Source organism: Phaenicophaeus curvirostris, chromosome 4, assembly GCF_032191515.1.
Source record: "Phaenicophaeus curvirostris isolate KB17595 chromosome 4, BPBGC_Pcur_1.0, whole genome shotgun sequence".
In the NCBI taxonomy this organism is placed as follows: domain Eukaryota; kingdom Metazoa; phylum Chordata; class Aves; order Cuculiformes; family Cuculidae; genus Phaenicophaeus; species Phaenicophaeus curvirostris.
In genome coordinates this window covers 65,945,271-65,961,404 of record NC_091395.1, presented here as the reverse complement: position 1 = coordinate 65,961,404, position 16,134 = coordinate 65,945,271, and the positions used below count along the sequence as shown (strand labels likewise).

At 39.3% G+C, this 16,134-nt stretch overlaps 1 protein-coding gene across 5 annotated transcripts in view; it reads right to left on the bottom strand.

The window, feature by feature from the left end:
* Positions 1 to 16,134, bottom strand: part of TBC1D14 (TBC1 domain family member 14) — a 70,404-nt gene that overhangs the window by 10,572 nt on the left and 43,698 nt on the right. For all 5 annotated transcript variants that reach the window (XM_069856365.1, XM_069856366.1, XM_069856368.1 and 2 more), the window contains 7 exons: positions 15,147 to 15,264; positions 13,521 to 13,627; positions 12,550 to 12,630; positions 11,070 to 11,164; positions 9,168 to 9,239; positions 7,760 to 7,888; positions 4,693 to 4,802 (listed from right to left, as the gene is read on the bottom strand). In XM_069856365.1, the coding sequence (XP_069712466.1) occupies positions 4,693 to 4,802; positions 7,760 to 7,888; positions 9,168 to 9,239; positions 11,070 to 11,164; positions 12,550 to 12,630; positions 13,521 to 13,627; positions 15,147 to 15,264 (712 nt within the window). The remainder of the gene's footprint in view (positions 1 to 4,692; positions 4,803 to 7,759; positions 7,889 to 9,167; positions 9,240 to 11,069; positions 11,165 to 12,549; positions 12,631 to 13,520; positions 13,628 to 15,146; positions 15,265 to 16,134) is intronic.

Here is a 16,134-nt window from a genome sequence, read left to right as displayed (position 1 = left end):
AGCATTGTATCACCTGCATAGCTGGGCACATTTCCTTTTCTTGGAACGTACGCCTTCAAAAGTGATTGAAGCCACCGATTGTACTGCTGCACTGGTTACAGGAAACAGCACAAAGGTGACTAGTGGATTCCACTGTAAATGTAGCAGGAGAAGGAGGGTTTCCATGCAGCACCGGCTACTGGAGCCCTCTCAGAGCTGGCACCAACTGAGATTTACTGCACACATGCCTGCACACCAGGCCACCATGCCAGCCACCAGAATAGCAGCAGGCATCCCTCTGAAGCTCAGAACAAATGTGCAATTAAATTAAAGTTATGTTGTTAGAGCAAGGCTGTTTCATAGAGATTTCTGCCTACAACCAAAAGGTCTGTCTATTCAGAGAGACACTGAAACCACATTTTTATCTTTCTGGAAGCAATTCTGTTTCTAACGGTGCGATATCTGTACCATGGCAAATTCATCGTCAGCTGTGAGCTACAGGAAATCTTATAAACAACATTTTCCGAATCCCTTAGCTTTAACAGTTACTCACTCATGAAAACATAGGTCCACCTGATTTTTCTCTACATCTTTTCTATATTACCTCCTGGAAGTCATGGAAGGACAGCACATATAAAGTCCCATTCACAAAGTTTCCGGTGCAGTGGCCATTTTAAAAAAAAAATCTAAATCTAAACCTGCTTCCTACAGGATAACAGTATTTTAAACTAGAAAGTATATGTATGTATGCACACACACGTATATATAAATACACTTATATACACATGCAAACACATACGTATTTAAATATTATACCTAAACCTTACACAGCAAATATCAACTCCACTCTAGCAAAATTAAAGACGGAGTGGAACAAGCTGTCTAGCATAAAACAAGCATGAAAAAAAGTTTAATATAGGATTGGGAGGGACTGCCTCAACTCATCTGCGTTCCTGTACAAAACCATAATGTTGTGACTCTCAAGGGACAGCACGGAACACCATAAAATGTCCTTGAGATTAAAATAAACAGCTTTAATGCAGATGCAGGTAGTCATCAAGAAATGCTCAAGGTTGTCAGTCCATTTCTACAAAGACCTTGAGAAGCACTATCCACACTCACTCCTGAAAGAAGTTTCTTTCAAGTGCTCCTAACAATACCCATAGAATGAACGAAATTGGGGTCTGATGTGCCCCACACACTCAGATTTCAACACTTCAGTGCTTTGCTCAGAAGTCAGTCTTATTTTGCTTTATTTTAACCTATAAATATGCTCAGAAAGAACAACTGATTACATAAACCTTAACTCAAGAAAAAACAATAAGGACTAGCCTATCAAAGCAAAACTGCTGAGGGGAATGTAAACCCTTAACCTTTCATCAAAACAGTCGTCTTCTACATCTCCAATTTCTGATGAGTTCCTCGGGATTTCTTGACAATGTAAAGCTCAAAGTTAGACAGAGTGACATTAATACACTGGCACCACAATGACACTCAGTTTTAGTCTCTTCTTCACCTTATTTACAACAGCATCATACTAAACTAGCAATCCATTAAAAAGTTTATATCCTAGTGATTTTACTGTTGTTGTCCTATTCTGACATCCCTTTTACTCAACTGCTTCCTCCACACACAGGCTTTTCACAACATTGTCTGAGGCAATATAATTTCAACATCTTTCCTCTTATCATTGAACATATCAGCCTCTGCCCTCTTCCTTCCCTTCTATGCTATCCCAGTATTTTTTCTAGCATCTTCCTGCACTCTGTGTAGATCTAGTGCAGTTTAATATTCTTAGCCTTCAGTCATAAAAATCTGTCCGAGGGTAATTCTTCCACCAAATGTTGGGAGAAATGAGTGTACCCATTACACAACTGCTCATTCCCCTATGTATGGGGCTTTAAAATTTAATCCCAATGTAAAAGCCAAGTCAAACAAAGCCCACGTTACACTATCCTCAGTTCAAGAGGCACGTGAAAATCACAGAATTCAAGCAGAGGCAGCAGGAGGCCTGCATGGACGAACAAGAACCTCCTGATGAAATTCAAATATAAAAAGGAAGCATAGAAGAGGCTGAAGGAGGAGCAGATGATCATGGAGAATACAGAGTCATTGTCTGAATATGCAGGGAAGGGGCTAGGAAACATAAAGCCCATCTGGAGTTGAATCTGACAATGGAAGTTAAACACAATGAGAAGGACTTTTCATAGGATCAGACGAAGATTCTGAGGACTCAAAAAAAATAGATGTCGCTTCCCACTTTCGAAAAGTATGATCCAGGGAACTACAGGCAGGTTAGCCTCACCTCTATCCCTGGGAAAGTAATAGAAGAAAAATTCCTGGAGATCATTTCAAAATACATGATGGGTAAAAAGGTGATTGGGAGAAGTCAGTATGAATTTACGTAAGCAAACCCAATCCTGACCAAACTGATAGCTGCCTACAATGAGAGTGGATGAGGAGACGGCAATGGATGTTGTTTATCTTTGTTAGCAAGGCTTTCAACAATGTATCCCATAAAATTCTTGTTGATGAACTGATGAAATATGGACTAGACCAACGGACAGTGAGATGGACTGAAAACTGGCTGGAACTGCCAAGCTCAGAAGGTTTTCAGTGGCATGAAGTACAAGCAGAGTGCTCTAGAGATTGATAGTCACATCCAATACTTTCAGATGTCTCCATCAAGGACCTAGATGATGGGTCTTGACTGTACACTCAGCAAGTTTGCAGGTGATACAAATGTTGGAGGAGCAGCTGATACCACTCCACAGAGACCTTGAGACACCGGAAAAACGACATGACACGAGTCTCACTAAGTGCAACAAAGAGAAATGCCAAGACTTGCACCTCGTGAGGAAGTAAGCCCAGGCACCAGTACATGTGGCAAGACAAAAGGCTTCAAAGCAGCACTGCTAAAAAAGACATGGAGGTCCTTGTGGACAAGTTGAATGTCAGCCAGCAATGTGCCTTTGCAGCAAAGAAAGTCCACAAACTCCTGGGCTGCATCAGGAACAGCACTGCCAGCAGGCCAAGGCAGGTCATCCATCTACTCAGCATTGGTGAGCCAGCTTTGGGCTCCCCAGCACAAGAGAAATATTCACCTTGCCACGAATGCCACTAAAAGCTTGAAGCATCAGATACAAAGGGAGAGACTGAGTAAGTTGGTACTTCTTAGACAGAATAGATGGCTTGGACCTAAATGTGTAAAAATACTTGGTAGGAGGGAGTAAAGAAGACAGAGCCAGACTCTTCTCATTTGCATCCAGTGAACAGACAAGAGCTAATGGGCATGAACTGAAATACAGGAAATCAATTTAAACCTAAGAAAATAAAACACTTGTTCTCTGTAAGGGTGGTTGAACACTGGAAGAGAGTTGTCTGGAGTTGTTGTGGAGTCTCTCTCCTTGGAGACATTCAAAACCCAACTGGACAAGGTCCTGAGCAACCTGTTCTAGTTGACTCTGCTCTGAGCAGTGGGTTTAGACTAGATGATCTCCAGATTTCCCTTCCAACGCCTCAGCAACTCTATGATCCGACAAATTCTTAGGTATTCTAGCTGTTGGACTTTAGATGGATTTCCATCTAATGGATCAGCAACAAGTTCAGTGCTAACAACTTTGTCTCGAAGATCAGGGTATCCAGAGTTTTATTCAGGCAGAATTCAATTAACAAGACAATTGTTTTCCAAAATACGAATCTCAGAAAAAAATGCTGTTACTAGGAATTTAAACTTTTGCTGAAGGTGTTTAGTCAGTTACATGAGAACAGAAGTTGTCAACAGTTTAAGAGCAAACAATTTTTCACAAAAAAGACTGCATATCATCTTGAAATCAACAACAAAGCCTTGCTTGCTGAGAAGAGACACTTTAACTGCCCCAAACCGAAGTCTGACAGGCACAAATGCAACCACTCACTTTGGAGTGTCTTATGTCACATCAAACTTTGACAGGAGTGCAAATAAGACCCTTGTCTTTTTTCCTCTCTAAGGAAAAAGGCTATAATTATATTAGAAGTAAAAGGGAAGGCAGTTTCACCAAATAAAAAGGTTGTAATTGCCCGCCAGCCAAGAGGAATAGCTGCAGTAATTAAAAACATGCTGATGCTCTTTAGCTACTCAACTGGACTACGTCAAGATGAGTTTATAAACCACTTGTACTGGGATCCTCTAAACAGGATCTGGGACCACCTAAAGAGAGTGAAACACTGCCAAGGAGTCATAGTTCATCCTGCCAAATGCCTAGGTGTTTGTTTTTCTGTAGCTTGTAGCTTTTTGTTGCACAGACAAATGTTTTAACTAGTCTTTTCCGGATCCATTCAGAAGGATACACTACACATTTCACATGCAAGACAAGCAATACTTCCCGGCTCTACACGCCACGTAGACACCTGCACATGCAGTAGAAAACCAGATTTTCTCAGAAGACTAATCCAAATATGCACTAAATACAGATAAACACTGCTACACAGATGCATTTCAAAATAAGCCTTAAACTCAACAGAAGTAAAATAATAACAGTTAGGCAAACATTAAACATCACAGAAGTACGTGGGAATGATTTAGATTGACAACTCAAATACTGAACAAAAGATAAAGACTTTATCTTAAAAGAATACTAAAGCACATAAGAGCACTCGAGCTTCTATCATGAACACTGACAGGGAGCTGTAATGCTAGTATGCACATTAGTAATTACACTTTCAATGTCTTACCAATCAATGAGATAGATGTCGGGAGTTACGTTATTTTTTTTGAAGTGAGCAAATAACTTTGGCAGATTTTCTTCAAAGAATACCTCGAACGCGGCAAAGTATGTTAACATCTGGGAAAATATAATGGGGAGAAAAAAGCAGTTAGCTGCATTACTATTAGGCTTAAATATATTACCTGTTGTTGGATTAATGCTGTTCAAATACACAAATTACATGATACCATAAAGAGCTAAACATTTACACAAAGGAAGTATCTGCAAGCACGAAGTGTTTCAGATCCATACTACATAACTGTTCCCATGTTCAACAATCTAATTATTGTTTTGGGTCTTGGCCAGCTTCCTTTGGGAAGAAAAATACCAGCAGGAGAAATTATTTGCTGATTTCTCAAAATAACTATGATAACAGAATGGCGCTTTATGCCTGTAGCAGTAATTTAATATTATACTGAATAAAATCCAAGGCCCAATGGTTTATAAAATGAAATATGGAACTAAAATAATTTAATAGTCTACAGCAAAAGTGAAGAGGCCAGTTGCCTCCAGTCATAAATCATATTCTAATACCAAAGCCTCTTTCATACCATATGTTTTAAAATTAGTTAATAGGCATTTCTGTTGCAAAGAGGGAGATAGGAAGCTCACACAGAAAAGCCGAAGACTGGGACAAAGCACCTGTGCAAGAGAAACAGATTGTAACTCCCACCTGATACCGTAAGCCCTGGACTGTACTGATTTGAAAATGAAGATCTTCATGTTACTTTAAAATTTGAATATTTGAAGTCAAATTTCACCTCAGAGGGCATGGAAAATCTTCCAATCCAAATAAGAGTTAAAAACAAAAGGCTTTTTAGCTCCCTCTACACTGTCCTTTTAATACTACAGGCAGAAAAGTTAAGCAAAGCCTTTCAATGATTCAGTAATTTTATTTACAGTATTCCAATTAAAAGCAATGAAACATGGCTGTGATTTCTTCAAAGTATGAGTTGCATCAGCATGATTCTCCCCAAAACACTATGACAGTAAGGGTAAAATAGGAACCTTTCAGAGACTTTGGTCTGAAATCCTCTTAAAGGATGACAGATTTGTTCCCAAGTTTTTTTTAATGTCCTTACAGAAATTTTTCCCGTTTCATCTGAATGAACTGACAGATGGTGGACTACGTTCATTAACATTGCCAAATAAAAAATTGAGCTTGGTAGTCAGTAAAAAATAAAAGGCTTGAAAAGCCAGAGATGGGTGTGTGCTACAGGAATAACTATATAAAGTTACACAAGATCTCTGAACTGTCAGTTACTGAGAAACAGCTTCATAGAAAACTTAAAAACAAAAAATCTAGAAACCCACTTTAGAGAATTGTACAACTGAAACAGCTTCCCAATATGGATTTAAAATGCATTAAATACAAGCATCATATCAGATCTGTGAGTATAAAAAAGGAAGCAGGCAATGCAACAGACAGTCCTACTTCCAAGATGATCTATTCACATGGTAGCACAATAAGAGAGTTCTACTCAAGTGTTTCAAAAGTACTTTAGAGAAGGGACCTGACACATAACTGCTACAATAACATCCACCACAGTAACACAGGCAGCTCTGTTACAAATGCAACAGCAGTTCAGGTATTTAATCTTGATCAAACCAATATTCAACAAGACACCTACTTAGCAGCAATTAAAAAAATATTCTCGTTTAATAAAAGTAGCCCATAAAGGAAGGAAAGATAAAATTGGCATAAATTACTATCATTTCCACAACTAACTTGTGCTGGTTTTATTATTTTTTTTTAGTATGTTAAGACAAATCAGCATTTGGTTATTAAGCTGTACAGCTGACACAAAAGGTGAGGGTGGACACATAGTATATAAAGCACGAGAAGCCAAAGCTCTCTCACTTTGTGTCACTACTCTGTTTGAAATATTTGGTACACAGTTTTCCTTGTGGTGTTAATTATGGCTTTGTAATTTCATGATACATTAATATTACTTCATCTATCACCACTTCTACCCTTCTGTAAACATTCATTTCTCATGTAGCCTCTATTTAGCCAAGCTAATAAATATAAATTGCATTATCCAAGAGCATACCAAAACCACTATTTGAGCTTTAAAGAAATATCTTATTTAATTCCAAAATCTTCACAAGAACTGTATTTACACATAGAATGCACGAGCATGTGCCCTTTTCCCAATGACAGTAATGGAGATGACTGATACTGCTCGTAGTACATCTCCCATGGGCATTTACAACTGATGAGATTCAGAGGCTGCAGCATGGCATTACACGCTGCTTTTCCAGCAGGAAATATTGAAAGGACCCCTAGTGTCCTACTGTGTGATTGTTGTTGATGTTATCCATTCCCTTGTTTTATTTCTCCCATCTGAACTCTCAAGAAGCAGATTTTATTTTCCTAGTGTTACAAGGTAAGTTAGAAAGAAATACTGAATGTCAAATATTTTACAAAACCATACTTTTAATGTAATTAAGAACACACTTCAGGAGATGAGTCTTATTTTGCTATGGTACACAAATAGACCAGAGTATGCGCCAACAAGGAATTTTAGAGACTCCAGAGAAAACCAGGCAACCAGCATCCACAGAAAACTGGAGGAGTCTGCTCATCTGATTCTCCCAGGCTCCTTTTTAAACACAGCTGCTACAGTAAGAGATGGGGAAACTCGGTTTTCCCCGCAACAGTCCGCTTTTAGCAATTAGTTTGGCATAAAAAGCACCTTCAAGACACTTCTAATATTAAGGTGTCTTCAGGTTTCAACTACAGTGCTCAATTTGAAAAACACCTAAAATAATGTCCTCATAACTAATCCCTGAACACTGCAGCATAGCAGCTGAACAATTCCATTCATCTGCCTGTTCAAAAAGCTTAGAGGGGTGGTGTTCGGGGTTTATTTTGGGGGTGGGGGGAACATTGCTTGGGTTTTTCTGTTTATTAAGCCTATTGCTTTAAAATAAGTTCTGATTTGTTTTCCAAGCTACTGAGCCCATGAATTTTTTAAATTTTCCCTACACGTAGCTACAACATGTTGATTACAGTTTGCTTGCATACTTACAAGGCCATGGTCCACACGGAAAAAAGCCATCTGACAAGGTTTATTTAAAAGGTTAGAAAAAGCAATGAAGGCATCTGCAGTATCCAAGTTCAAGATCAATACTGCTGCTATGAATGACATGCCCTGCACCTGAAGAAAGCAGAAGTGTTACCATCCAGCAATAACCGTATTCCCACAAGAATGCTGCCTCATTTTGTCCTCATAATCATTAGAGTTTAATGCACTAGCTGAGCTGCTGAATTTTGCAAAACCTTCAGAAAGGCAGGATTTTTTAACCCATGCGACCCTTTAGTACTGCATGTACAGAGCGTGGAAGCTAACGATCCCCACATTGCCTCCTCTCAAAGGCTCCAAGCAGAACTCCTAAGACAGCCTACGATCACAGCGCTTTCAAACATGCATAACAAAGATTATTCTTTTTAAGAATAAGCTGTTATTAAGTAATTCCTATTCTCCTAGGAATGGCTTATAGAGATAGTCTTTTCTTTCCTTTTCCAATCAATTACCAGCAGTTATACGCAACTGCAATGACACATTTGACAAGCACTACCATTTGCAGAGTAAGCTCGTGTTTTATTTACCATAAGCTCATTGTGGCATTTTCCTACAAAGTATACTAAGGAATCAATGCTGAATCTAGGCAAAGCTTGCTCACTCAGAGGGTGTACTACCACTGCAGCGCCACATGGATCAAGGTGTGACGGTCCTTTCTGCAAACCTGAGGAACAAGCTCCTTCCTAACACAACAGGTTCCATGCCAGATGAAGCACACCACCTCATCTGCCCTTCTTCTAGCTTCTGAGCAGTCACGTTCGGCAGTTTTCGCCAAGCACCACATGCTACTCACAGAATAGGAATGTTACATTTCTACATTTCCCTTCTCTAAAACAACTGCTCCTGAATAAAGAATAAGCTCATACATACATATATAATCCCTGCTCTGGGAAAAAAGACTAAATTAAGTATCTGAAATCCACTCAGTCCTCTCATAATCACTACTTCAAATGCTTTGATGGAGCTCATGCAGCCTTGATGGGCATTTCTTTAAAGGCTGTTCCAGAAGCTCACAGTGCTAAGCCACAGAAATGCATATCAAGAGGAGTAAGAACATTCTCAGTAAGGCCTCTATTAAGAACAGTATGCGCTTCGTATTTAACTACATCGTCTCTTTTGCCTCCAATTTTCAAGCACTACAAATATGTACTTTTCAGTTTTGCAACTAACCTGTTAAAAAGCTCAAATCTAGCAACAGAGGCATTATATACAGTTCCCAAGCATGTACTGGAATAGAAGAAAGCAGGCAGAAACCCCGCAAGCATTCACAAGATCACTTAATACTGGTCTACAAAGGACTGACAATTAACACGATTCTCCCTCCCCATCCGCAAAATGAAATTTCTTCACTTACATAGCCTACATCGGGTCTGTAACAAGTATAGGCTCCTAAAATACTGTGCAACGTGTCATGGTAAGGACCACCCTATAATTCAACAAAAACAAGACAATACATCTGAGTACATAACAAACATTTAAACCCCTTCAGTGCTATAGACAGTATCTATTCCTTCAGATGAAGGACATATTTTCCTATGCAGCTTTAAACAGCCCCAAATATTTCAAAATTATTTTGGCTTTAAAAGCATTAAATATCCCTCCATATGATGTTTATTACAAATGCACACAGTTCATCCAATACATTGATTATGTATTAAATCCTTATACAAGGGGAAGGGAAGTGTAAAAGATTCCTTACAGCTTAGCAGCACTTCAACAATAGGGCCAAGGACACCAATGAGAACTACTTTATTGTCTATTGGACTAGAGGCAGAATTCAACCATAAAGAAAATACTTAAAACAGCAACAATATGCCATAACATGCAGAGAGCACATCAGGAATGGCTTGAATAGCTAAAAAGAATTTCACATTGTTGACTAATAACAGCTGGCATATAGAGTCACAGAATCACTTAGGTTGGAAAGGACCTTCAAGCTCATTGATTCCAACTGTAAACCTAACACTGTCAACTCCACCACTAAACCACATCCCTAAGCACCACATCATACATGTCTTTTACATTACTCCAGGGATAGTGACTCAACCACTTCCCTGGGAAGCCTGCTCCAATGCTTGACAACCCTTTTTGTTGAAATTTTTCCTAATATCCAATCTAAATCTTCCCTGGTGTGACTTTACGCCATTTCCTCTTAGCCTGTCCCTTGTTACTTGGGAGAGGAGACAGACATCCACCTCACTACAACCTTCTTTCAGATAGTAATAGAGTATAGTGAGGTCTCTCATCAGCCTCTCTTCTCCAGACTAAACCACCCCACTTCCTTCAGCCTCTCCACATGCTTGTGCTCCAGACCTTTCACCAGCGTCATTATTCTTCTTTGCACACACTTCAGCACCTCCATGCATTTCTTGTAGTGAAGGGCCCAAAACTGAACACAGTATTTGAGGTGCAGCCTAACCAGCACCAAATACAGAGGAAGGATCATTTCCCTACCCCTGCAGGCCACACCATTTCTGATAGAAGCCAGGATGCTGTTGGCTTTCTCGGCCACCTGGGCACACCGCTGGCTCATTTTAGCTGGCTATCAACCAATACCCCAGGCCCTTTTCCACCAGGCAGCTTTCCAGCCACTCTTCCCCAGGCCTGTAGCACAGCATGGGATGGTTCTGACCAAAGTACAGGACATTGCCCTTGGCCATGTCGAACCCCATACAACTGACCTCAGCCCCTTGATCCAGCTTGTCCAGATCCCTCTGCAGAGCCTCCCTGCCCTCAGGCAGATCAACACTCCCACATAACTTGGTGCATCTTACACTCAGTACTGGAACTGACTGACAATTTCCAAAGAGAAAATTTTTTCACATAAACCCATTGATTTATCACAATCTAAACTTTTTATAGGGCCGATGAAACCGGTATAAAAGGATAAAATATCTGGTTAAAATGAGTCATTAAAGCACACCAAAGACTTACGATTGGTCTTGCACTGGACCAAAGAAAAAGGCCACCAAATCTTGCTTGAGCTGTGCTCTCTGTCACCTACCGGGCATTTGCAAGCCAGCAGCATTGATTCACTGGCTTGGAAACACTCACCTGCATTGCTTCACCAGATAGTACCTTCAGGTTGGTCTTTTCTAGATTATTTATAGTCTTCCAAAACCTCCAGGAACTTTTTCCTCTCAATATGTCTACTACTGCAGATTTTAACTCAATGGGCTGTTTCAACCAAGGGACAGGCAAGATTATGTGAACTTCATTTTTCTGAGAAGTCAAGAAAAACGTTAATATTGCTTACTTGCTGGAATATACAGAGACTAGGAAACGTTCTTGAGATATCCAGTTTTATTAACTCCAAACTTGCTTCTCTGTCAGCTGCAGAAAATCCAGGATCTACAAAAGCCAAAGTTATTACATTTATTATATGGATCAGTGTACGCACTCCCCCACCCCAGAAAGGGTTTGCACAGTTCATTTATTTTGATGGGAATGCTCAGGAATGAGGGTACAAACGGGGCAACTCCCTGACTCCAGCACATAGGCTAAGAAGCAAGTACGCCCTGACTTAGAGAAACCCTACAATGCACACTGAACCTCAATATGTTTCAAAGTGATGGGGCAAAGATGCAGGGCAAGGCAGGGTGGCACTTTGCTGGTATCTGCTGACAAAACATTAGACAGACAAAAGCCTGTTAACCTGTGACTCCTGACCCTCAACAAGGATTCCCAGCAGCTCCTGAAATAGCTGCCTCCGAAAAGGCTGTGGTGGGAAGAAGTCCTAAAGCAGAGGCATTTGATACATGCCACCTATCTCTATTATTGTCAGTTCTCCTTCCAAAACCATGTTTATGTGCTTTTTGTACGTGTCGTTAAAGCTCACAGACACTGCAATACAAAATCTATAACTGGAACAGATGTCATCCACAGTAAATTTCTAAAGTATTAGTTTTTCTGATAGCAGAAAGTTTTATTTGTGTGTTCTGGTAAGCATAGTTTGGAATTATCTAGTGCTATTTACTGAGCAATCAAGAAACCAAGAGTAGTGAATAGCCAATGCTTACACTAATCACATTGGCACCTAAAATCCAGAAAATACAGTGCAAGACAAAGCTGGAGAAGTACTAGATGTCTCTTATTTAAAACACAGAACACCTTATGAGAACACAGTAGGGGATTTCCAAACGAAAATATTTTTCTGTCGATAAATGCCAGTATGTGTGTCCTCTTCTCTCTGCTCAGCAAAGGCAATTACTTACCAAAGGCAATTTAAAGCATCTGTATGTAGTTTTACACTCCCTCAAAAAGAAACAACACTTCTAATCAATTAGTAAATCTCAAACCAATTCATCTGCAAAAATAAACTGCAGTTCTCTGAAACACACACAAGAGATCAGCTAAAAGCTGCAATAAGGCACTAAAAGGTAATTTTCTGCTATAATTTGAGTTTCAGTTCCAAAGCTACAGGTGCAGAAAAGTGTTTTAGAGTTGCAATTTATATTATAATCTCCAAACTTTCCTAGTTTTCCTACAAATTAGCATCAAACAAGAACTGCACCTAGAGATTATAAAGAAAAATGAAGAAGCATGTTTTATAAAAAAACTTTAATGTCATTGAGAGTAAAGAATAAAGCTACTTCTTGCTTCTGCAAAAAGAAGCTCTCTTTTTACCAGAGGTATCTTTGTAGCTGATTTTTTTTTTTTGTTTAAAACCTGTGATTTTATTTTAAGGAACTATTTTACAAAATCTCTTATTTTGCAACACAGCATGAAAAGCGTACCTTCACCTTCTACTTCAGCCCCTCCCGCGCTACGCGATCGCCATTTCTCTTTGGCGCGAGCCAGGCAAATATCATACAGTTCTGGAAAAATGAAAAACAGAGAAAATCAAGTCCATTATTTGTATGCACTCATGCCCACTGTCAGGTACTACCTACCATCCATACAAGCAATGCTGCCCCAGTCATTACAGGTAACAGAACCTCTGACACAGTAGTTGAATTTGTAAGTAGGTTATGGTTCTGAAAGACTTGTTCCTGTGACCTATAACTCAATACTAAGTGCAAAGGAAAGGCTATCTAGGTACAAGCTGCATTTTATGTTCAAGTATTTATTGCAGAGCCCTGGTGTTGAAAATTACAGCCTGAGTAGAAATTGGGATAAGTCTAGAAAATCCGATCTAAGAACTATACCCAGGGTAACTAAGCCAAGCGCAGAAAAGCAGCACAATACAGCAGGAGTACAGGCAGTCTACCACACTTTCATGTTGAAATTATTACTCTTTCAGAGCTGTGTTTTTCTGTACTTCAAATCAGCACACTATTCAAACACACACATAAACAAAACTACAAATTTTCCCAAGGGTGTTTTAATCTCTCACAAACCTAATGCTTTGCTCTAAACCAGAGGAAGTGCACTATATGCATACTCTTAGGCACTGCAAAATTAACAATTCCACTACAGTAAGAAAACAAACGCTTGAGTCATTAATTTTGACCATCTGCATCTAACACCAAAGCAAGACACAGTGTCAGCAATAATCAGAAACAATTCACAGCAGCAGTACTAGAGCAGTTACAAACTTTAGACACCTTATTTTTGAAGAAAGCATGTCAAAGCACCACTAAAAAAGCATAACTAGGTAACATCTCCTAGCACCCCCAGCTCAGGTTCTGATACAACATAATAAATACAAGACTGTCCCATTAATATTTCTCTCTGTAAAACAATATAGGCAAAACAATAGTCTCACCATGGGTGATGTTTAACTCGTTGCCAATTGCCAAGCTCCAGACTTTGCCCCTCACACTTGGTGGGATGCCCTGCCACCACAGCTCTCGAACTTTACGGGAACAACACCTGATGAAAAGAAAACAGATTATTCTAAGAAATATTTTGTTGTCAGCTGAATAGCGAACATGTCCCCCTACCGCTGCCAAAGGGATCCACACCAAAATGAACATCAACAGGCCAAGAAGTCAAATGCGGTTTGCACATACCCATTCTTTAGTACTAGTTTGCTTTGAACTGTGAAGGAAAGCTTACGTTCTTCCAAGTTAATGGAAGACAGAAGCACTACAATCCCAGTATCCATAATCTGCAGCCACACTTGACTAGCAAGAATCACAGGGGACGGAAACAAATAAAATCCATATCTATGCCACTGTCTATGCTAAAGACTGGACAGGCTTAAATCTCAGGTAAAATTAAATACAGAAATAAGTTACAGAATTCTACCCTCTCCCCTCTATCATTACCCTGCTGTGCAAACAAGATGTGCAGTTCCCCTCTCAGCTTTGCAGCTCCAGAAAAATACAAGAAGATGTAACGACTTTTAGGTGGGAGCATGAAAAACACTTTAAGAGAACACAGGCTTTGACATGCCGGCAGCTGATGTTCATCAATGTGAGAGCCCAAAAGGAGGAAAGGGATAGTAACAAAGCACCCATGAAAATTTGTGGTAGTGACAAAAAACACAGCAAGCCATTTGCCTAAAAGCAGATTCTGATCTAAAATGTGGAATATCTTAAGGAACTTCTGGATTTATATCCCGATACAGGAAAAGGTGCTCTTATTTTACAAGCAGCCATAACAGATACATCTTCAAATACTTAAGACAGACATGTAAATGCGCAATTTGCTTACACTTAATTTATCACTTCCCCAGAAATGCATTTTACAACCAAGTCCATCCATATTTTTAACATGTATTCTCAGGACAATCGGATTCCACGATGAAGCAAATTGCAATTGTGAGTGCTGTGAAGACTGTTTTTTGATGTACTGGTGGGGGTTATGTTCATGAAGGGGGTGGATTTTTTTTAATATTGTCTACTAAAGCCCAGGAAAAACTAGACACTGAGGTAGCTTACCAATTGCCTGCACTGTGTCTCTGTAGGAAATCTTCTAGCATTTAATATTTCTTTTAAAATAACTTTCTCCCTACTTCTCTTTTCTAACCCTTGATTATCCCAGCATGTATACCACTTTGTAATTAAAGAGGCTTCATGTACTTCAGTCTACAACTGATATATTATGACACCAATACCTCAAGTAGTCAAGGAAAACTTATTCCTGATATACACATGGTGTTCAAGCATTATGCTTTCTGCTTTTACATTGTCAGACCACTTCTCAGCGCTTCACAGTTTCCGAATATTCTGAACCTCCATTAAAGACAAATACTAAGAACTGCACCACTTCCAGCTACCTTGTAGGAACAATAAACACGTTGCTCATTTTCTTTCTAATTGTCCAAAAGCAACTTCTGAACAAAAGCTTCCAAGACCATTTAAAATTATACTTGCTAACTTTAACTTCTCCTCAGGATACAGACTCAGCAATTTTAATTAAAACTCAGTATAACATACTGTCTTACATAGTTTCCCAGTTGGGCAAGATTTCATTGTTCCAAGTTAAAACAGCATTGCCAATGCTGTCTTCCAGTTTACAGCGTTCTTCCAGTTGTTTCTTTCTCTTCTGGGCTTCTTTCAGCTCTGCAGAAAAGCAATTTCCTTTTTAAGTTGTTAAAATCAGAAACAAAATATTCAGAGCTAGTTATTCACGGCTGTAAAGCCACACCAGTGCACATCACATTCACTAAAATGTACAGTGAACTGTTCAAATTCTAAAAATTTCCCATGCATACCGCAAGCTCAGCGGTGATGCCAAACATGAATAAAGAAACAAGTGGAACTATGCATAAGGCTCATTTTCAATGCATGGGACAAAGGGAGCTGGATAATGTATGGCTCCTCTGACTTTCCAAATCTAACCACAACAGCAACTTTGAATTAGCATCTCTGAGAGCCAACAGTCCCACATAATTAAGACAGGCCAGACTGAAAAACACATGCTAAAATAATACAAATTTTCTATTTTGTTTTTATTCTAACGCGTTGGGTTTTATAAATTGATTTAGATATACTGTCAGGGAATCACAAGAGCCACATTTTTAACGCTTCTGAGTGTACAGGTAATTCTTTTTCATGCTTAGTTTAAACATATTAAATATTTTTGCATTATCACTCAGTATTTTATCTTGCACCATTTTTAACATGGGCAAACTTGTTAGGCATGCAGTTTAACAAATGGAGACAAGACAGTCTTCATAGCAGCACAGTGGAAATACAGGAAGTGTGGGTGCACAAATATTGCCTACAATATAGGAAGGTACTGACCTGGCGTGGAAAACTAACTGAATAACAGCACCATGAACGAGGTCTTTGAAACAAACACACACAACCTGATGGGTTCACTTTAAAGCACAACAGTAGCTGTGTCTGAGCCTAAATGCAGGCTTTCATTTTTTCTCTAAACTAAAAAAGGATGTTTATACACTTTGATTTCCTGACCTCTACACAATA